At 41.3% G+C, this 22,564-nt stretch overlaps 1 protein-coding gene across 7 annotated transcripts in view; it reads right to left on the minus strand.

The window, feature by feature from the left end:
* The window catches only part of IL18R1 (interleukin 18 receptor 1), a 43,236-nt gene that overhangs the window by 19,766 nt on the left and 906 nt on the right, over nucleotides 1–22,564 (minus strand). For 5 of the 7 annotated variants that reach the window (XM_033175603.1, XM_033175605.1, XM_033175604.1 and 2 more), the window contains exons 2-5: nucleotides 15,855–15,940; nucleotides 10,463–10,706; nucleotides 6,404–6,569; nucleotides 2,126–2,279 (exon numbers count right to left, since the gene is read on the minus strand). In XM_033175603.1, coding sequence (XP_033031494.1) covers nucleotides 2,126–2,279; nucleotides 6,404–6,569; nucleotides 10,463–10,706; nucleotides 15,855–15,912 — 622 coding nt within the window. In that variant the 5' untranslated portion in view covers nucleotides 15,913–15,940. Of the gene's footprint in view, nucleotides 1–2,125; nucleotides 2,280–4,528; nucleotides 4,586–6,403; nucleotides 6,570–10,462; nucleotides 10,707–15,854; nucleotides 15,941–22,564 lie in introns of all 7 variants that reach the window. The other 2 variants (XM_033175607.1, XM_033175606.1) reach the window with 1 other exon arrangement.

Raw genomic sequence — 22,564 nt, forward strand, 5'->3', positions numbered from 1 at the left:
ACTCAGTCGATTAGCATGAGCTCATACCCTCTTGTCTGATCACATTTCTACATGGCTGTCCATGTTTCTAGAACCTAAGCATTTAAAAAGAAAAAAATGGTTTTCCTGAGTCTTGGAGTATTCATTTCTTTCCTTTTGTTTTTTTCTTTTGCGACCGAGTCTCGCTCTGTCACCCAGGCTGGAGTGCATCTGGCACAATCTTGGCTCACTGCAACCTCCACCTCCTGGGTTCAAGCAATTCTTCCTGCCTCAGCCTCCCAAGTAGCTGGGATTACAGGTGCCCGCCACCAAGCCCAGCTAATTTTTGTATTTTTAGTAGAGATGGGGTTTTGCCATGTTGGCCAGGCCTGTCTTGAACTCCTGGCCTCAGGTGATCCGCCCACCTCGGCCTCCAAAAGTGCTGGGATTACAGGCGTGAGCCACCACACCCGGTCCTGGCATCTTCCTTTCTGAAGAGTCCCAAGTCACATAAAACTTTGATTAAATAAATCTGTTTTGCTTGCCCCTTGTTCATCTGTTTTTTGTTATAGGAGCATTGCCATGGCCCTTAGGATGGGGAGGAGAGGTATCACACCTTTCCACCACTACAGCAGTCACTACGTAGCAGTTGAGAGATCTCCATCTGCGAAGGCAAGGGGACTGTAATAAAGACACAACCTGGAGAAGGTGGGAGCTCAGAATCCCCCCGTCCTCAACACAGGTCAGAACACCTCCTGACTGTCCTCTCCAACTCCAAGCTCTAATTTCTGTAGACTCGTGGCAAACTTAGCCAAATCCAAATAAAAATAGCCAGGATGGTGAAAAATAGCCAGGATTGCACCACTGCACTCCAGCCTGGGCGACAGAGCTAGACTCCGTCTCAAAAAAAAAAAAAAAAAAAAGAAACATGTTTTCCCCTACAGCCTCTAGAAGTAAAGCAATTCATTCTGCCAAAACCTTGATTTTACCGAAGACCCTAAACTTGGGGTAATTTGTTACTGTGGCAATACGTGGGTGTATATAGCTACATGGTTGTAGTGAAGAGGAAAGACGTTTTGCCAAAGCAAAGGCTGCAGCAAATTTGAGCCCACAGATTTTGTTGAACTAGCCACCCACACAAGTGTTACAGTTTCCAGTTTCTCAGGATGATGGGGGAAAAGAAGTCTAGACTGGATAAGTCACCGTTCTTCAAATCAGGAAAGGAGCTGTCATTTTAAGAAGGCGCCAGATTTAATCTGTGAAATTCTTGAAGGCAAATCAAAATCAGTGGTTGGAAGCTACGAGAAGGGATATTTGGACTCAATGGAAAAAAAAGACTTCAACAATCAGATATTAAAATCTGGACCACACTGCTGTGTGATTTGGTCATTTCCTTGGTAGTTCCCAAGAAGGGACTGTATGATCAATTATCGGTTGTGCCTTATGACAAATATCTTCACTGGGTGAGGTTTAATTAAATACCTTTAATGTCCCAGGATACTATTCTTCCATCACACACAGCCTGGGTCCAGCATCCCTCCCCTCCCACCAGCACATCAATGTTCTTTAACTTTCCCAGTTGAGACCCCTTTCCCCAGCAGGTCACTGCTTCATGAGGCTCCCCTTCCAAGACCCAGGTCAAAGGGAGCCTCCTGCATCTGTCCTTCCTCCAACTTCCCCCTGCACTCTTGCAGCCTCACAGATGATGCTGTTTCATATGGTGGCATTAGATTATTCCCTCTCCTGATTATAATCAAATCCCTTCTGAATAGTACAGTGCTCACTTCATCTCATATTTCCTTGCTTCCCTGCCTCCCTGTGCTAAGTATAGTTTATTGAGTATAGATATCGTCAATAAATACTTGTGGAGTGAAAATGTAAATTCAACAACAAAAGATTCCACAATTTACTCAAATTTCATATATAAGAGAGAGCTGACTCATGTGAGGTTTATTCATATAGATTTTCATTTCCTGCCAAAAAGAAAGGTTTATTTAGCCAAGTAGAGGAGCACCAAAATGAAGATTTTAACCCTTATATTTGAACTAGTGGTGTGGTCACAATCCCAACTAAGTGGACTCTCAATTCCTATACAGTTTTGAAGAATGGAAAAATTCCATTTTACTAAAATACATCTGTTTCTTCCCAATTCTAAGATTTCCCTTACCTTCCACGATTGTTATATTGAAGGTTTTGGTGATGTTAAATAGTTTTCCATTATGATGAAGGAAATGCACGCAGGAGTAATACCCCTGATCTTCCAACTCGGCATTCTTCTTTATCATTGGGTTTTTATTGTTCTCCAGTAGCTTTTTACAGTTCTGTTTTTAAGAAAGCAAGTTAAAATACTTTAAGTAAAGGCCGAATTGATATTACAATGATCCAAATTTTTGAGTTAAAGAACTTTAGAGCAAAAGGAAAACAGAATGGAAAGCAGCAATTCCTGGATATATGTCCCTATGACTTGGTACTGCTTTTTTTTTTTTTTTTTTTTTTTTGAGGCGGAGTCTCGCTCTGTCGCCCAGACTGGAGTGTAGTGGCGCAATCTCGGCTCACTGCAAGCTCCGCCTCCCGGGTTCACGCCATTCTCCTGCCTCAGCCTCCCGAGTAGCTGGGACTACAGGCGCCCGCCACCTCGCCCGGCTAGTTTTTTGTATTTTTAGTAGAGACGGGGTTTCACCATGCTAGCCAGGATGGTCTCGATCTCCTGACCTCGTGATCCGCCCGTCTCGGCCTCCCAAAGTGCTGGGATTACAGGCTTGAGCCACCGCGCCCGGCCGGTACTGCTTTTACTGAGACAATTAAATGCAGTCCCATTTCTGTTGGTATGATTATCATTATTAATACATGCTGGGAAGTAGCGCATGGGGCAGTATGAGCACTGTAGCTGCTTTCATCAATATTCTTTCATCTCTCTTTCACACACCTGCAGAGAGAGAGAAACAGGGAGAGAGAGACAGAGAGAGAGAGAACACTACAACAAAAATCCTTGCTTGAGTCACAACTCTTTCATATATGTTCAGTCCAATTTTGTGTATTCTGAACTATGCATCCCAGGGATAGGTAGTGGGGTGGGTAGAGAATTACTCAGAGAACTGAGTAGCTAGCAGACCACCCACATCTTTGACACCCTCCACCAGAAGCCAGCGAGCTGATTAGAAATGCATCAACAATATTCAAATCCATAGGTACACTCAGACATCTCTCCTTCACACACACATTTCCATACATGTCACAGGAATTAATACTAACTGTAATAAAGCCACTTTCTTCAATCCAGCACATCTGACACCCAGAGGTAGGTCCCAGAGCGGTGCAGGGACCACATGGGAAGGCTGGGGGCTGAATGGCCATCCTTGATGATTGGACACTGTTTCTGCAAACACCAAGCGAGAAGAACCTACTGCCCGCAGACTTCTCCCTCAGAGCTGGCGGCCACTGGGGTTAGACCCATTTTGCATAGAATGTGCCCGTGAAGCACCCACATGTGTACCTCACATCAGTAAATTATTTATGTATAAGTCAAAATTTTATAAAGCCAAACTAATTTTTTCAAGCTATAGAAAAGATCAGACTCTTCATTTTTCCTTTCCAATCAATTGTCTACTAAATTGTCTACTCAATTGTCTACTGATTTAGACTCCTTGCTCTCGGGTGAAGTCATGATCAGTCAACAGGCTTAGAATACTTAGCCCTGCGGTCCATTGTTTAGCTAAACATCCTTAGTGCATCAGTGCTCTTAATTTAAATATCTGCATTTTGGAATTTCTTTTTTTATTTTTTTGAGACGGAGTCTCACTCTGTCCCCAAGGCTGGAGTGCAGTGGCTTCATCTTGGCTCACTGCAACCTCCGCCTCCTGGGTTAAAATGATTCTCCTTCCTCAGCCTCCTGAGTAGCTGGGACTACAGGCACCCACCACCACGCCTGGCTATTTTTTTCTATTTTTAGTAGAGACGGGGTTTCACCATATTAGCCAGGATGGTCTCGATCTCCTGACCTCATGATCTGCCTGCCTCGGCCTCCCAAAGTGCTGGGATTACAGGGGTGAGCCACCGCGCCAAGTCAGAATATCTTAAAACTCAGCACACCATGCCTCACTAATCTACATGTACTGTAACGCATTTGTACATTGATGGGAAATAGAGTGAAGTCAACTCAGGACTGACTCAAATGTTTAGAAAACATTTCAGATAAGAGCTGTCTTTGGAAATCACAAGTAAACAGTGTTCAAGCATAAGGCATAAACAAAAGTTTCAAGGATATTATCATCACTTGTTTTAGCTTTCCCAAGTTCTGTTCAGACCACTCTCTCTTATAGGTCTTTAAAGTTTCCATGACAGAGTCACATTATTCAGATTTGTTATTCCATATAAACTACATCAGCTGTCCCCAACCGTTTTGACACAGAGACTGATTTCATGAATGACAATTTTTCCATGGACCACGGTGGGTAGGGGTTGAGTGGGGAATGGTTCGTTTGGGGATGATTCAAGTGCATTATATTTATTGTGCACTTTATTTCTATTATTATTACACTGTAATATATAATGAAATAATTATACAACTCACCATAATGTAGAATCAGTGGAGCCCTGAGCTTGTTTTCCTGCAACTAGGTGGTCCTATCTGGGGATGATGGGAGACAGTGACAGATCATCAGGCATTAGATTCTCATAAGGAGCACACAACCTAGATTCCTCGCATGCACAGTTCACAATAGAGTTCTTGCTCCTGTGAGAGTCTAATGCCGCTGCTGATCTCACAGGAGGTGGTAATGTGAGTGAGGGGGAGTGGTCCAGGGATTGGGGACCCCTGAACTACACAATTTGTGTTGTGCGTGTGTGTGTGTGTGGATGGGAGTGTGTATGCTTTTTACGCATACACATACTCTATACTCACACACACTATGTATGTGTATACATAATTCCTATAGCGTGGTCTAAAAGAGCTTTTTTTTAAAAAAAATTATACTTTAAGTTCTGGGTTACATGTGCAGAATGTGCAGGTTTGTTACATAGGTATACACGTGCCATGGTGGTTTGCTGAACCCATCAATCTGTCATCTACCTTAGGTATTTCTCCTAATGCTATCCATCCCCTACCCGCCACCTGCCAACAGGCCCCCATGTGTGATGTTCCCCTCCCTGTGTCCATATGTTCTCGTTGTTCACCTCCCACTTATGAGTGAGAACATGCAGTGTTTGGTTTTCTATTCCTGTGTTAGTTTTCTGAGAATGATGGTTTCCAGCTTCATCCATGTGCCTACAAAGGACATGAACTCATCCTTTTTTATGGCAGCATAGTATTCCATGGTGTATAAGAGCTTTTCAAATTCGACAAGTAAAAGGTATGCCAACTGAAGAAGACAGAGAAAATAAACAGGCAACCCACAAAATTGCCTGATTGCAGTAAGATGCAATAAATATATACAAAAGTTTAATTTATTACTAAGAAAAGTGAAAAATCCACTAGGAGTTTTGGAAATTTTTCACATCCAATTTGAAACATTCTAGGAGCATTATTTCCCAGTGTTGTGGAGGTGACAGAAAATTGGGATTCTTTTTTCAAGTGTGGGGTAAAATTGGCAGAGCTCCCTGGAGAAGAGTTTGATAGTGTGAAGAAAAAGACATAAACATGCTCACAGCCTTTGATTCGGTAATTCTACATTTAGGGATTTGGTTGAAGGACAAATTATATAAACACCCAAGGTTCTGTGGAAGTGGTATTCATTTCAGCCTTTAAATAATGGTGAAAAATAGGCAATTCACAAATGTCCAATAACAGTGGGATTAGTTAGATGAAACCAGGCACGTAAAAACTGAAAGCCCATGATTAGAAGATCATTTAAAGATGTGAAGGGATAGTCACAGCATAATTCTTAGAGGAAAAAACACAATAAAATAAAAGATACCACTTTTAAAAAGCAAATGCTTCACAGGAGAAAAAAAAGAAGCACAAAGTCTCTAACTGATGGATTTATGAGTGCTTTTTGCTTTCTTCATTTTTCAGTTTTAAAGTTAAAATATTATAAAAGCGTTACCATTTCCAATATTATAAAATGAACTAATGTATTCAGAAAAACATAAACAATTGAGTTTTACATGTTAAGTACATGTGACAGGAGAAAAGGGAAATCCTTGAACTAGCATTCCTAAAAATTAACTTATCGAAAGAGAAGGAAAATGAAGGAAGAGTGTGAGAGAGGAAGCTGTGATCATTTATTGAACACCAAATCCAGGGAAACTACTGTGAAACATATTTTAATACTATGTATCAGCTGTTGACAACAAGCCAGTGAGGATACTTGGCTCAAACAGGGCAAGTGAGCCATGTGGGATCAGGCAGCTTATTTGCTATGAGACCAAATGGTAGCCCTCAACCCCTCTTTTGGGAATTTTATCTTTTCCATTAAGTCTTAAAGTTAAAATAACATAAAAGCATTACCTTATACAATGATGTGCTGTTGACCAGTGTTTGATAGTAGCTGTTTTCACAGGTTATCTGCAAAAATTTTTTAACTTCCACAGTTTTACTAGTTACTTGTCTTTCAGTGAAACAGCTGTGTTTATTTCTTCTGATGACATTTAATTTCCATTTCTGAGTATAATTTCTATGGAACAAAAGTGTAAAGGTATTTTATAATGCTACAGAAACTTTGCAAATATCACCCATCTTCCCTTTAGTAACCAATGTTATAATATTTTTCCTTTCTTTTTATTAAAGAGATTGATTCATTGATGTGCAAACCCTGCTCTGCCTCCTCTTGATTCAGAGGAGCAAGAACTTTAACAACTGTCATGGGAATAGGGGGTAAAAAATGAAAACGTGAGCAGTCTACACACACAGAGACACACACATGCACACACACACACGCACATATCCTACTGCAGACAATACATTATGGATGTCAGAAAAGCAAATCTTTACAATGTCAGTGATCTTCACTGATGGATAAGTTCAGAGAGTCTTGGCCCAGGATGGGAGGGTGGCTTTGGTTTCAAAAGGTCTATAAACTCCTGATGCTGTTTTCTAAATGTGTGTGTATATGCCTTAGGTTTTATGTTTCTCAAGGCAATTTGTTCCCATCCCATTCTCTTACTGTTGAATAAAGCAAAGTCTAGAGTTGTTGCCCTCAGTGTAATTGAATTAGCTCTTTAAATGCCTTACCGACCAAAGGTGAGTATGAATAGATTTTATAGTAGTTGTTACTCCTGATTAGAAATTAGTGATCAGGACTATCACTAGACCAGGTGCAGTGGCTCACACCTGTAATCCCAGCACTTTGGGAGGCCAAGGCAAGTGGATCACCTGAGTCAGGAGTTTGAGACCAGCCTGGCCAACGTGGTACAACCCCGTCTCTACTAAAAATACAAAAATTAGCTAGATGTGGTGGCAGGTGCCTGTAGTCCCAGCTACTTGGGAGGCTGAGGCAGGAGGTGGAGGTTGCAGTGAGTGGAGATCACGCCATTGCACTCCAGCCTGAGTAACAAGAGCGAAATTCCATCTCAAAAAAAAAAAATGGTGATCTAGAATTGGAAAAAAATACAGTATTTTTAAATGAAGTTTTTAAAGAGAAAATGTTTCAAATTTGAAGTTTCTTCCACTGCACCTGTGATGTATAGATTCATTTGCTAAATACAGCAGACACGTGTTGTTAAGTTATCCTCTATGCCTGACACATTTGTGCCCAACTTAGGCTCTTCCAGTTCCCCTTTAGGTCTACAACAGGATAGAAGGAAGAAAAGACTAGCACTTACTGAGTTCCAGGTATCAGATTATGTATGTGCAAGGGAGATGACTATTGTCCTTAGGCTCAGATGAGAATGCTAAATCTCAGACAGGTTAAACAACTCACTTGCTACAAGATGGGGCCAGGATGCAAATGCATATCTATTTGGCTCCAAAGGCCAGAAGTACTTTGCACAATTCTACGCTTTCACAATCCAATGAATCTGGCCCCTTCACTTTGGGCATGAATTTATAAAAGATTGGCCATGACGAGAGAATGTGGTAGGCTGTTGTCATGGTTACAGGCAGTGTGTCCGTGACCATGGGACATGATAGAGCTACCTGGCCCTTGAAATGGATTCAGAATCCCATTGGCAGCACCTTTTCTCAAGTGTGTTCTTGTAAAGTCTCCCCAGCTTTGGCCTCAATGAACTGGAGAGATAGAGATTTCTAGATCTCTCTGACTTGTTGCTTCAAAGGAACATAATTAAAAGGAATATCCCCATTTTTTCAGAATACATTGTTCTCTACCTCTGTAATCCTCAATTCCTAACACTCAACAAATGCTAGAGGACTGATGACACTCCATGTGCAGGACACTGCGCTGCGAACACAGACAACCAACAACACACTGCACCTGCCATCCAGGAGCTCCAAGGCTGGTGTTAACACGGAGGCCAACTGACCCAAAGCTGTGACCACACTTTCCTGCTGCAGGCCCAGACCATCCTGGTTATGAAAACCACTCATTTTTGTCCACACACACCAGGGAATAAGCACCAGCCCCCACTTCTGAGGCTGCTCACCAAGCTGAACTCGCTGTCTGTCAGTCTAGGATTGGTTTATTAGATTTCCATGTGTACAATTCTCTCTACCTTCATTTCTTCATCTCTATCACTGAAAAATGCTCCCTTTTGTATCCCCTTCCTTCTTAGTTGGTTTCTTTCTTAAAATTTGGTGGGATAAAGTGATTTTCACTGCAGGATTAAATTATCAGTCCTCAGTGGCATTTGATTATTAGCAATGGACTCCTAAAAATTAAAGAATTACTGTTCTAATGGGAAAATTTCAGGTGTAAAGTCTGTTCACTGATAGATCCCACATCAAACTACAAAGGTTTACACACCGAAGTTAGAACACATATGTGTGTGCACACACACACACACAATCTGCAGTAAATACTGCTTACTAATTATGCTATATTTGAAGATCTCTGTATCTTTCATGCTCCTGGGTGTCTAAAACAATCTGCTTCCATGTAGAATCCCATTTATTTTCAAGGCCATTGTCAAAGCTGCTTCTCTCCTCAACACTTTACTCTCACAGTGATCAGTCTCCAATATCCACTCTGAGACACCTCGTTTTGCTTAGCATCTCCTGTCTGCTACCCTGTCTCTCCACACGTCTCTGAAATCCTGCCTCAATCTTTTGCTTCCACTGTTGCTTCCTAAGCCAGGCTGTATTCTCTACTCCCCACATCAGAAAGATGGCCAATGCCATTTGCTTCTGTTATCTCCAACTGATGATCATAGATGCCTGGCTGTTCCTCTCAACATGCTCTCTCAGCCCTGTCCAGAATACTTTATTCCTTTAAATCGTGCCTTCATTCAATCAGGAGTCAGAAGTTTGTGGGGAGCAGTGTTTATTGTTCTTTTTCCTTTACCCCATTTGTGAGTATTCATTCTTCCTTAGCTTGTTATGAAAAATCCCAGTTGTGGACCATTTCTGTAATTATCACTCTTAAAAGGTCACCTAAAGATGTATTGGTTTTTATCAAAAGAGTTACTTAATTTTTTTCTGATGCCTGGGAGTTCCTATGTATAAAAACAAACAAAAGTGACCTAATTTGGTGCAAAACCACAGGAGCGCTACCAAAGTTTCACAGTGATAGCTCACTCTGCTCTCAATAGCACGGTTGATAATGATCAGGACTCACTCTAGAAGTGCCTCCAAAAGACATCTGCTACATATGAAATCTACACACCATCACCTTCAGCTGGCCCTGAGCTATTTCCTACAGGCCAGTCTCAAGTCTCTATAAAAATACCTACACATGTAGGTAGGTAGGTAAGTACATCTAAAAAGAAACATGTTCCGTAAGTGTGGGTGATGTTTTCAGTTGGCTATGCTCATTTAATGAAGTTATGCAACATGAGTATCCTGGCACAATCCAGGGCCACCACATGAGTAAAATGCAAAGCCCTTCTGTGTTGCACTTTCTCACTGCCCCCAGCTGTGGGTTGCAATTGGCTGCCAGAAACACACATCCTCCACTAGCACTGCCACCTGGTTCCCAGTGAGCCCCTGCAGACTGGACTAGTGTGTGTCTGCATCAACCCCATCCCTGCTCCCCACCAAGGATGCCACCCAGGAAGCTGACACTGCCCCCTTCACAACACATTAATATTATTTGAAGTCCGAGCTGCTGATTTCATTTGATTGGGGGCATGTAGACAACAGGAGTGGCTGAATTTTAAAACTGACTTTCATGTAATCATCACTTACCATGGGTAAGAATCCCCTAAAAGGAAATCCTACTAAGGTCATCTCCTTTCTTTAAGGTCACTAAGAAAATAAGAAACTAAGCAGAGAGAAATAAATGTATTTTGTTCTGTAATGAACAAATGTATTTTGTTCTGTATTTCATGTTGTAGGAAGAGTAGAAAAGGAAAAGATGTGCTGATTATCTGACCTTTCAGATTACTGCGTATTTGAGTTGCTGGACAAAGGACAAGAGGGCTATGAAACACATTTTAAAAAGAAAGGGTTACTCACGCCATTTGGAAAGAGTAAGATCCCGTGTCATTCAACTCAACTGGCCAAAACTCCAAAACACAACCATGCAAAGCAATTCTCGATGAACTCCTTGGATTCAGCTCCACACGTTCCTGTGATCCACTGCTTTTGTACCAGTTTTTGGTGGTTGTTTCAATCTCATGTGCAGGTGAACACGAGCAATATTTCAGATAGAAAGGTTCCCCTTCAACCACAGTAATGTGGGGACGTGAAGTACAAGATTCTTCAAAAGATTAGTAAAGTAAAAGAAATAAAAACAAAAACCAAAACGACAAAGGTAACTTTTTTGTCTTCTCAAGCATTAGGTGAAAAAGTAAGGTTAGTAAGAAAGTCCTGAGAAATCTCAGTGTCACTTTCCCGTGGGTTCCTTTATTTTTGCACCAATCTTTTCAACACTAGAAAGGATGAGGCACTTTCAGAATATAGATGAAAACACAACTTCTGACAGTTTCTCCCCAACAGGAAGGTATCAGAACTTAACCAACCGTAGCTAGAAGATTGATAATTGTGTCATCTCTTAGAAGAAAATATTACACATTACAACTTCTTCAAAGGAAAGCCACAGAAGTCACAGTGCTGCCATACCTACCCCAAAACATACCCAGCTGAGGAGTCTCAGTGGAAAAGAAACAGAAACTTAGCAACCTTGGCATTCTTCCTCTGCACCATCAGAAATCTCACTCACCATGCATTCACCCTGCCTATCTAACATTCCCTGGCAAGTGTGGAGATGGTTAAAGATGTGCCTATGGAACTTACAGTGTGTGTACATTTATTATTGCTGTAGGTCACCATGTGGATAATCAAGAATTCATTAATATAATATCAATCCAAATGTGCATATCTGTCACATTCCCTCCTTCTCAATTGACCCAGATTCTCTGGCTTTGGAAATATATCTGACCCTCATCTACACAGGATAGGTGCTCCTTTCCCTTTTTCTGCACTTCTCATACTTCAAGGTCAGCATTAATGGGTCTTTCTCATAATCTATCCTCCAGTCACTCTTGGATGTGCTTTTACCACATTTTGAGGATGAGAATATTTAAATCGCATGAAACATTTCCCTTAGGACATGGACAGAATGCCCTCTCTATATGCCCTGACTATAGGGTTTTTTTCTCAAAGCAGCAGTCTGGTTTTAACTCAAAATTGTTAACTACAACATAAAGAGGAAGTGATGTGATAGAAGTATTCTGATATGGTTTGGCTGTGTCCCCACCCAAACCTCATCTTGAATTTAATCATGGGGACAGTATCCTGCATGCTGTGCTCATGATAGTGAGGGAGTTCTCATGAGATCTGATGGCTTTACAAGGGGCTTTTCCCCCTTTTGTAAGTTTCCTGAGGCCTCCCCAGACCTGCAAAACTGAGTCCATTAAAGCTCTCTCCTTTATAAATCACCCAGTCTCAGGCATGCCTTTATTAGCAGTGTGAGAATGGACTCATACAGTAAATTGGTACCAGGAGCAGGGTGCTGCTGTAAAGATACTCAAAATGTGGAAGTGACTTTGGAACGGCATACAGACAGAGGCTGGAACAGTTTCGAGGGCTTAGAAGAAGATGAAAATATGGAAAAGTTTGGAACTTCCTAGAGACTTGTTAAATGGCTTTGACCAAAACATTGATAATGTTATGGACAATAAAATCCAGGCTGAGGTGGTCTTAGATGGAGATGAGGAACTTTTTGGGAGCTGGAGCAAAGGTGACACTTGTTATGTTTTAGCAAAGAGATTAGTTGCATTTTGCCCTTGTCCTGGAGATATGTGGAACCTTGAACTTGAGAGATGATGATCTGGGAGAAGAAATTTCTAAAGAGCAAAGCATTCAAGAGGTGACAGAGCATAAGAGTTTGGAAAATTCGCAGCCTGAGGATGTGGTAGGAGAGAAAAACCCATGTTCTGGGGAGCAATTGAAGCCGGTCTCAGAAATTTGCATAAGAAGTTAGGACCCAAACGTTAATTGCCAAGACAATGGGGAAAATGCCTCTAGGGCATGTCAGAAATCTTCATGGCAGCCCCTCCCATCACAGGCCCAGAAGCCTAATAGGAAAAAATGGTTTCCTGGGATGGGCCCAGGGCCCTCTTCTGTGTGCAGGCTACGGACTTGGTGCCCTGCATCCTAGCCTTCCAGCCATTGCTACAACAGGCCAAGATACCAGGTCAGGCTGTGGCTTCAGTGGGTGCAAACCCCAAACCCTGGCAGCTTCCACATGGTGTTGAGCCTGCAGGTGCACAGAAGTCAAGAATTGAGGTTTGAGAACCTACACCTAGATATCAGAGGACGTATGGAAATGCTGGATGTCCAGGCAAAAGTTCACTGTAGGGGTGGAACCTTGATGGAGAACCTTTGCTATGGTAGTGTGGAAGGGAAATGTGGTGTTGGGGCTCCCATACAGAGTCCCCATTGGGGTACTCTACAGCTAGTAGAGTTAAGAGAAGAGGGCCACCATCCTCCAGGTCCCAGGATGATAGATTTACTGACAGCTTGCACCATGCACTTGAAAAAGCCCAGAAACTCAACACCAGCCCATGAAAGAAGCCAGGAGGGGAGATGCACCCTGCAAAGTCACAGGAGCAAAGCTGCCAAAAGCCATGGGATCCTACCTCTTGCAGCAGCATGACCTGGATGCGAGACATGGAGTTGAAGGAGATTATTTTGGAACTTTAAGGTTTAATGACTGCCCTATTACATTTAGAACTTGCATGGGGCCAGTAGCCCCTTTGTTTTAGTCAATTTCTCCCATTTGGAAGGGGTGTATTTACTCAATGCCTATACTCCCATTGTATCTAGGAAGTAACTAAATTGCTTTTGATTGTACTGACTCATAGGAGGAAGGGACTTGCCTTGACTCAGATGAGACTTTGGACTTGGATTTTTGAGTTAATGCTGGAATGAGTGAAGACTTTGGGGGACTGTTTGAAGGGCATGATTTTGTTTTGAAATGTGAGGACATAAGATTTGGGAGAGGCCAGGGGTAGAATGATGTGATTTGGCTGTATTCCCATCCAAATCATCTTGAGTTGTAGTTCCCATAAGCCCCATGTGTCATAGGAGGGACCTGGTGGAAGGTAATTTAATCATGGGGGTGATTACCCTCATGCTGTTCTCCTGAGAGTGAGTGAGTTCTCATAAGATCTGATGTTATTATAAGGAGCTTTTCCCCTTTTTGCTCAGCCTTCTCCTTGATGCCACTATGTGAAGAAGGACATGTTTTCTTTCCCTTCCACTATGATCGTAAGTTTCCTGAGGCCTCCCAAGCCATACAGAACTGTGAATCAATAAAACCTCTTTCCTTTATAAATTACCCAGTCTCAGGTATGCCTTTATCAACAGCATAAGAATGGACTAATACACATTCTTTGAAAACATGGATGTAAAATCTACCTCAAAACACAAGCGTTAAGGAGCCCCAACTTCATGTTTTCCGGTTGTAATACAATCTCTATTTTATACTAATACTTCAACATAGAAGGTGTGATACATGTGTATATATGGGTGCCAGCTTCAATTTACATGCAAAACCCTGGTGAGTCATTAACAGTTCATTTATTTTCCTGTTTTAGAGTTAATATAATAAAGTACATAGACCATACAATATGTGCTCCTTTATGCCTGGGTTATTTTGACATGATTATGTTACAAATGCATTCATGCTGTAACAGTGATGTGTTCTTTTCTCATTGTAATGTAGTATCTAATTGTGTTATCATTTGGCGATTTATCCATTTTATAAAGGGATACATGTTGGAGATTTGGTTTATTAAACAAATGTCTATAGGATATTGGGTTATTTCCAGGTTTCCAGGTTTTCGCTTGTCTTAAAAAGCTTCTATAAACACATATGACTGTGTTTCGATGTGCATGTGCTCTCTGGAAGTATTATCATTTGAAGAAACTTAATGTGAATTACACACTTTCCAGAGCTGGGAAGTTGACAGTTGAAAGTCCACACCATGCCCCTCCTCAGGCAGCTAGAAGCTTTGGATATCTAATCATGGTTTACCATTAGAGGCTTTGTTGATTACCATAATACTTGTTGGAAATGGTCCTTGATGGGATAAGTAAGTGGAGTTCAAGGTATGTGGAGTTCCAAGTGCCAAAATAGGCACTCCTATTGTTCCATAAACACAGTATAAGAACCCAGCAGGGCCAACAACCAATGCCATTTGGAATAAAATCTGTGTTTGAAACTGTCTTGGTTTTGGACAATTGTAGGATTTTGTCACTTAAACTCCACTAGGTTCAGTGAATCCTCTATGTAGAACATTGTCATGTCTCCCTAGAGTGAAACATTCATGAGAAGTGCTCTCCAGGGCAGGCAGCTGGGAGCTTGGCAACTTTGCACAACTGGCTGCATGGCTGTTTCTGTGCCTGAAACATGCTCTCGTTATAATGAGGAGCAAGGCTATTAGTGTGTGTCCACAGGACATGGGACTCATGACACATCTTCCTGCACCGTGCTTTTCCGCTCACTTGTTTCTAACACATCATTACATAAAAAAAAAAAAAAACAAAGATCTACCTCATTCTTTTACCATCTGGGTAGGCTTGTATTGCAGGGATCTCAGTAATAAATGGATCCACATAAGTAAATATACCCTGAGATTGGACCTGTGTTATTTGAAAGTACCGAAAGCTTAATTCTGCTATCTCTTCAGCAGTAATTATCAAAGCAGGGAATATGGGCCCGTGTGTTTCCCTCTCCTAGGTAATAGATCAAGGCAAATTAATATTTGTGCTCCCACTTTCTTCCCCAAAGTCTAAGGAATGCCTTGCTAATCAATCATGGATTGAGTCTCAGAACCCTTCTCAATTAAAAAAAAAAAAAACTCTAGGCAATCACTGCTAATAAATTGGAGTCTCAGAACCCTTCTCAATTAAAAAAAAAAAAAAAACTCTAGGCAATCACTGCTAATAAATTAAAATTGGTATTTGACATCTGCTATGAAGCCTACTCGAGCTCCCTGGTCTAGCCAGTCTCTTTTTGTATATCCCGTCTCACTTTAATTTTGAAACCTGTCTAATATATTTGTCATTTACTTTTCTCATTATTACCTAAATAATGAGATGAATCTTTGCCTCCCTCTCAGAAAGGAGACTGTGTTTCAAACTTCCTAAAACCCAATAATCAAGATGACTGCCACCTCCTCAGTTTCAAACAACATGAAATAAATTTCCACCTCAGACAAATGTAATTTATTTCAAGATGCAAGTTGTTCACTCTGCTCTCACTACATAAACTCAGACTGCAGAATATTTTCTTTTCTGAATAAATTCAGCATCTTCAGTAGCCACCACATAAAAAAAACTTTGACATTCTTCCTCGATTACTAATGCAATATGTTTGTGAATATGTATAATCACTTACCCGTAGTGCTTACAAATATAAGCACCCAAAGAGTCAAGGGTAATTCTCTACAATTCATGGTTTGGATTCTGCTTCAAATGGCTTCTCTGGAAAACAGAATAAAACAGATTTAGTCAAAGCTTTCAAACAAAAGCATACCTATCTTATGAAGGTTTAAAAATCTTCTGGCACACAGATTTTTTAAAAACCAACCTAGAAGATTTTTATATTCCTTAATCTAGTAACCAATTCTCAGAACTTTCAGCCATATAAAATTAATAAAATTAGGCCAGGCATGGGGGCCCACGCCTGTAATCCCAGCGCTTTGGGAGGCCGAGGCAGGCAGATCACGAGGTCAGGAGATCGAGACCATTCTGGCTAACACGGCGAAACCCCGTCTCTAGTGAAAAATACAAAAAATTAGCCAGGTGTGGTGGCGGGCACCTGTAGTCTCAACTACTCAGGAGGCTGAGGCAGGAGAATGGCGTGAACCTGGGAGGCGGAGCTTGCGGTGAGCCGAGATTGCACCACTGCACTCCAGCTTGAGAGACAGGGTGAGACTCCATCTTGAAAATAATAATAATAATAATAATAATAAAATTTCAAGGCAATGAAGTTTTGCTTCTGGAAGAAGGCCTGGTCTACTAAATCCTGCTTCCAAGGTCAAAGTTGAAAACAATAGGACTGCTACAAATACTACCATTCTGTGAATAAACCATCTGTGACATGCTGAGCTATGTATGACAGTTCTGCCCATGTAAGAGTGTGTGAGTGTCAGTCCTCTGAGCCCAAGCCAAGCCATCGCATCCCCTGTGACTTGCACGTATACGCCCAGATGGCCTGAAGTAACTGAAGAATCACAAAAGAAGTGAAATGCCCTGCCCCTGCCTTAACTGATGACATTCCACAACAAAAGAAGTGAAAATGGCCGGTCCTTGCCTTAAGTGATGACATTACCTTGTGAAAGTCCTTTTCCGGACTCATCCTGGCCCAAAAAGCTCCCCCACTGAGCACCTTGTGACCCCCACTCCTGCCCGCCAGAGAACAACTCCCCTTTGACTATAATTTTCCTTTACCTACCCAAATCCTATAAAAGGGCCCCACCCTTATCTCCCTTCGCTGACTCTCTTTTCGGACTCAGCCGGCCTGCACCCAGGTGATTTAAAAGCTTTATTGCTCACACAAAGCCTGTTTGGTGGTCTCTTCACACGGACACACATGACAGTGTATGTTTTCACATCAGAATGCTCCTGAATTGTAATGAGATCTTCATTTAGGGGTTGAACTTTTAAAAATCCATCTTCCTCCTTCAGAACGTAGGTTTCATAATTCTAGGCATTAAGTCTGTTTTGCTTTTTTGCTCTTCACTGTATCACTAAAACCCAGCACGAAGCCTAGCACATGGCCAGCACTCACTAACATGTGTCACGGAGGCATAGGTGTGTGTATGTGTTTGCGTGTGTCTGTGGCTGCCCATATGAGCTTACTTTAGGGAAATGCAGAGATGAAGTGACAGTCTCCTACACTCCAGACCCCTCCTTTACACTGACTGTGACCCAGTGGAACTAAGATCTGCATTGAACTTTGATCCTACTACAACCTAGCATTAGCACTTTTGATTACAACTTTAAGAGCCCAGTGGAGGAAGGATCCCCCACACAGTGGAGACCATTCAGAGTCTAAATACTGCATAAATAACACCATGTCCCTTGTTTACCATCCTGAGTGCAGGAAGGACAGCCTGATGGCAGAGTCTGGTTTCAGAAACACACAAACCTGAGTTGCCACTCCAGTTTGAATACTGACAAGCTGTGCAAAACTTGAGCAAGTCTTACAGCCTGTTTGCTTATTACCAAATGGAAATGGTAAGAAGGCCTGCCTCTGGAATTATTGAGTGATTAAACCTTCTAAGGCTTAGTAGCAGCTTCTCAGCCCAGAATAATTCCCCTCCCACCAACAACTACTCATCCTCCATCCTAAAAATAGGGTTGTCAATGCCTGAATCCAGGATAAAGCTTAATGGTTAAGCTTCCAAACCATTCACATCCATCCTTACGGAAAAATTACCAAATATTTGGTGGAATTTCCAAGAGATAATAATCAATAACGTAAAGACCAAAGAAACAAGTATGAATGGAAAGTACCAACTATGCATAATCAAATTAGACCAGTTCTATGGTTAGAAACCTCCCCCCCATACCTCCACACACATTTTGTTATTAACTCTGCCTATTCTTTCATCTTAGATAGAATAAAAAATGTTATTTCCTTTATGTCACTACTCTGATTAAGGCTGACATAACCTTATAAAAAGCATCACTTTTGTAAAAAATATTCAATATCTACCAAGAGACAAAGTTATTAGGGAGATGATTCAGCAAACTGACAAGTTACCTCTGAGTTTCAATATGAAACATATTAAGTTATTAGTATACAAAAATTAGTTGGTATTTGCACGGCATTCTGCAAATCTGGATGTGTGTATGTAAAATTTTTAACGTACTTTAGTTTTATGTGTGAATTTAAGAGATTAAGGTTATATTAAATAATGAATTCATTTCCAGAAAAAGAGCTATTCTGATAAATGTAACAGATACTCTAGCAAGTGTTAATAAAATAGGTGTAGGAGAATATAAAGTCTTACATGTAAGAATTTTAAGGGTTTTTAATTGCTATGTTTAATACCAACATTTTTGCTTTTCCATCACTCAAGTTTCTTTCTTTTTAAAAAGTTTGTCTGATTTCTAAAGCAATTTACACTCAATGTAGGACATTTACAAAAGGAAGACTGAAAGAAGAAAATAATCTCAACATGTATAATTTTTAGCATGTTTTCCTGTACTTTTTATAAATGTTGTCACATAATTAAGATGTTTGGCCAGGCATGGTGACTCATGCCTGTAATCCCAGCCCTTTGGGAGGCCGAGACAGGAGGATCATGAGGTCAGGAGATCGAGACCATCTTGGCTAACACGGGGAAACCCCATCTCTACTAAAAATACAAAAAATTAGACAGGTGTGTTGGCGAGCACCTGTAGTCTCAGCTGCTCGGGAGGCTGAGGCAGGAGAATGGCGTGAACCCGGGAGGCGGCGCTTGTAGTGAGCCGAGATCCTGCCACTGCACTCCAGCCTAGGTGACAGAGGGAGATTCCGTCTCAAAAAAAAAAAAAGATGTTTAAATGATTGCATATCCTGCATTTCCACTTAATATTACATAATGAGCATTTTTCCTGTGTCACAAAACTCTTTGTTAAAACCATTCTAATTGCTACCTAATATTACTTCATGTGGATATATTATCATTTACCAGATGTATTATGCAAGAATCACATGACCCCATCTTCATGGGTAAGGCAGGATGGCTCAGTTTTTTTGCAGCATGGGCTCAGGTGCCAGCCTGGGTGGATTTGAATCTCCATTCTACCCTCTACCAGCTAACCGACTGTGGGCAACTGACTTACCTGTTCTGTACCTCAATTTTCTTATCCATAGAAGGGGATAATCATACCATCTCCCAGAGCTAATGTGAAGGTTAAATGAGTTACTATTCCAAGTGTCTGGTGAATGGTAATACCACTTAAATGTTAGTTATTATTATTTGTCTACATTTCTTATTATTTCCTAGATGTCACTCCATGGCAGTACAGTGATTGAGTCGAAGACTACATTTAAACCTGACAGATGCATGCTGCCAAACTGCATTCCAGAAATGTTGCAATAATTCATATTCTCTCACTCAATAGCACAAGACAGTATCTATGGACCACACCCAGAAGAGCACTGAGCAGCTTCACTTTTAAAATGTAATTAGACAGCCAAAATGGAAAAATGGTATCTCATTGTTTTTTGAATTTGCATTTCTTTGGGTATAAATGAGGCAAATATTAATCACGTATTATCAGCCATTTTATTTTCATGTTTATGAACCATCTCTTTATGTCTTTTGTCCAGTTCTCCGATGTTTGTCTAACTTGTCGTTTACTTTCTGTCTTTTGTTATGCTAATATATGACAAATTTTATATTGCTGTAGTCAAACCCATCACTCTTTTGCTTTGTGACGTTTTCATTACTTTTAAGTGTAGAATATCCTTTCCTGTCAGGGGTCACATAGATGCTTACGCAGGTCTTCGTTTTTATGACTCAGTATTGTTTTGTTCTGTTTTTATGTTTAGCTTTTTTCATCCACCAACAATTAACTTTCTTGTTTGACATGAAGATAGGGAGTAACTAAACTTACTTGCCTTAAATCGCTACTAATTACTTCTCTACTGTGAATTAAATAATTCCGTATTTCCCCTACGGTTTGCCAACACTACGTTGTCATGTACAAGTCCTCCCTGAGCACTCTACTGAAAGTCTAACACAGCATGCTTGCCCAAGTGCAAACACACACATGCACACACACACACACACACACACAACCCCCAATGTGCCTCTACCCTCCCACCTTTAGTTTTTCTATTCATAGCACTTATCACTGTCATATTTTCACTTTATGTCTGCTTGTTTGTTATTTGCTGAATTATTGAATGACTTAAATCCATAAAATACACATAATTTTGAATCTAGGTGATCATCTGACCCATATCTTGGAAAGTATGTTTTAGCAACTAATGTGAAGTTTAGGCCACCAGCTCTCATTCAAGTTTGGGAAAAAATCATGATGCCTGGGCTCCACCCAGTGGGCTGGAGGACAGACTGGGCATCCTGATTCCTCAGAGCTCCGCAGGTGACTCTAATGTACAGTCAGGTGGAGAGCTGCCGACCTAGGGCACTTATTTGTATTCTTAGGAAAGTAAATTTAATATACCTTAAATGCATATATTTGACGTGTCTAAGACATATTAAATATTTGTGCACGTACATATGTACGTACGTGTGTGTACACACACATAACGAATAGTCACAAACTTATCTAAATCACCCAAAGGCATGAAGTTTTCTCTAAACGAAGAAAAAAAACAGTTTCCTTCCAAAAATGGGGTGACCTAGGCTTAAGGTCAGATCCAAGCTGACCACTGTGTCTCCCAAGGCAGCACAGTAAAAAGCCCTTCCAGAGGGTCCAAACAGTCACCTGAACCCCTGGCTCTGCCCAGTTGCCCTTGTTTATGGGCCCCACCCTGAGAAAACGACCTTTCTCTAAATGTAATTCACAGAAACACGTAATGCACAGAGAAAGAGCCACTTCAAACTCTTTCTAATGAGGAACCTGAGATTTGAGGAAGTGAATTGGCGAGCCTCAGATTACAGCTTTTCACAAGGACACACATGAATCAATGTAGATGCCGTTATATAAATCAGTCATTAGCAACACATACAATCGAGCACCTCCTGAGATAAAGTGCCTGGATGAAAATCATAACACCAGTTTTCTAAAAATATAATTTTTCTTCTACAGTGTTCCATGCATAGTCGTTTTACTCAGCCTGCAAGATGATAAAACAACCACATGCAAAGAGGAGAAAACAACCTTGAGGCATAACATACACACACTTAAACTCTAACAAACAAAAGAATTTGTGTGGAATTTGGCTTCTCATCTGTAAGGCCAAGGAAATCAATGCTACCTCATAGTCCTTGTCACACAAGTGTCTATTGTTAGCCTTATCCTTCCCCCAACCTAGCGTCGGCAAATCGTGGGCAAATCTGCCTATGCCTGTGCCACCTGGGCCACCCTCCCCACTTCTCCCAGCTGTCAGGTCCCTAGAGTCCTTGCAACTTGGCTCAATATTTGCCTTCTCAAGGAAGCTCTCCAACTGCAACAGCCCCAAATGGTGCATGCCTTTGTCCAAGCCCGTCTCCATCATTCCGCAGGTGTCTCCATCACTCCTGGACTAGCTCCCACTCTCTGGTGAGGTCCAGGAGGGCAGAGACCCTGCGTTTTCTTTTCTTTTCTTTTTCTTTTTCTTTTTTTTTTTTTTTGAGATAGGGTCTCGCTCTGTCACCCAGGCTGGAGTGCAGTGGCGCAATCTCTGCTCACTGCAACCTCCGCCTCCCAGGTTCAAGCTATTCTTCTGTCTCAGCCTCCCGAGTAGCTGGGATTACGGATGCATGTCACTACGCCTGGCTAATTTTCTGTATTTTTAGTAGAGACGGGGTTTCACCTTGTTAGCCAGGATGGTCTCGATCTCCTGACCTCATGATCCGCCCACCTCAGCCTCCCAAAGTGCTGGGATTATAGACCCTGACTTTTCAATCCACATTCCTAGACTTTAACCTTAGTTCTTAGCCTTTGGATGTGTATTTGTGCAGGGAGAGGGAACACACTGTCTCCAAACCCAATTCCCCAAATTTACCCCTCCTAGCCCATCCAAGGCCCTGAGGTTGAGAGGTGTGCTCCCAATAGCAGCACTGTGTATGACACAAAATCGGTATTTGCAAAGGGTCTTGAGAATGAAGCAAGGGAAGTCAGTGAAATAAACACAATAATCTTGGATCTCTATATCTGGCTGCAATTGACACCCCATTAATTTGTCTGATAACTGCAATGCAACCTGCTGGGCTTTTTAACTTCCCAGGGCTGTGTAGAAAAAAGACAAAGGCTCTGGAATCAGAAAAACAGTAGGTGTGAGTCTGGGATCTACTACTTAGTAGCTGGATACTCTTGGATAAATGATGGAATTCCTCCTCCCTTTTATTCATAAAAGCATAATAATAGTTCCTATTTCATGTGGCCCTTAGGAAGATTAAGTGAAAATAAGATATCTAAAAATTTTCTACAGTGTCAGGC

The sequence above is a fragment of the Trachypithecus francoisi genome, unplaced genomic scaffold, assembly GCF_009764315.1.
Source record: "Trachypithecus francoisi isolate TF-2019V2 unplaced genomic scaffold, Tfra_2.0 Lachesis_group17, whole genome shotgun sequence".
Classification (NCBI taxonomy): Eukaryota; Metazoa; Chordata; class Mammalia; order Primates; family Cercopithecidae; genus Trachypithecus; species Trachypithecus francoisi.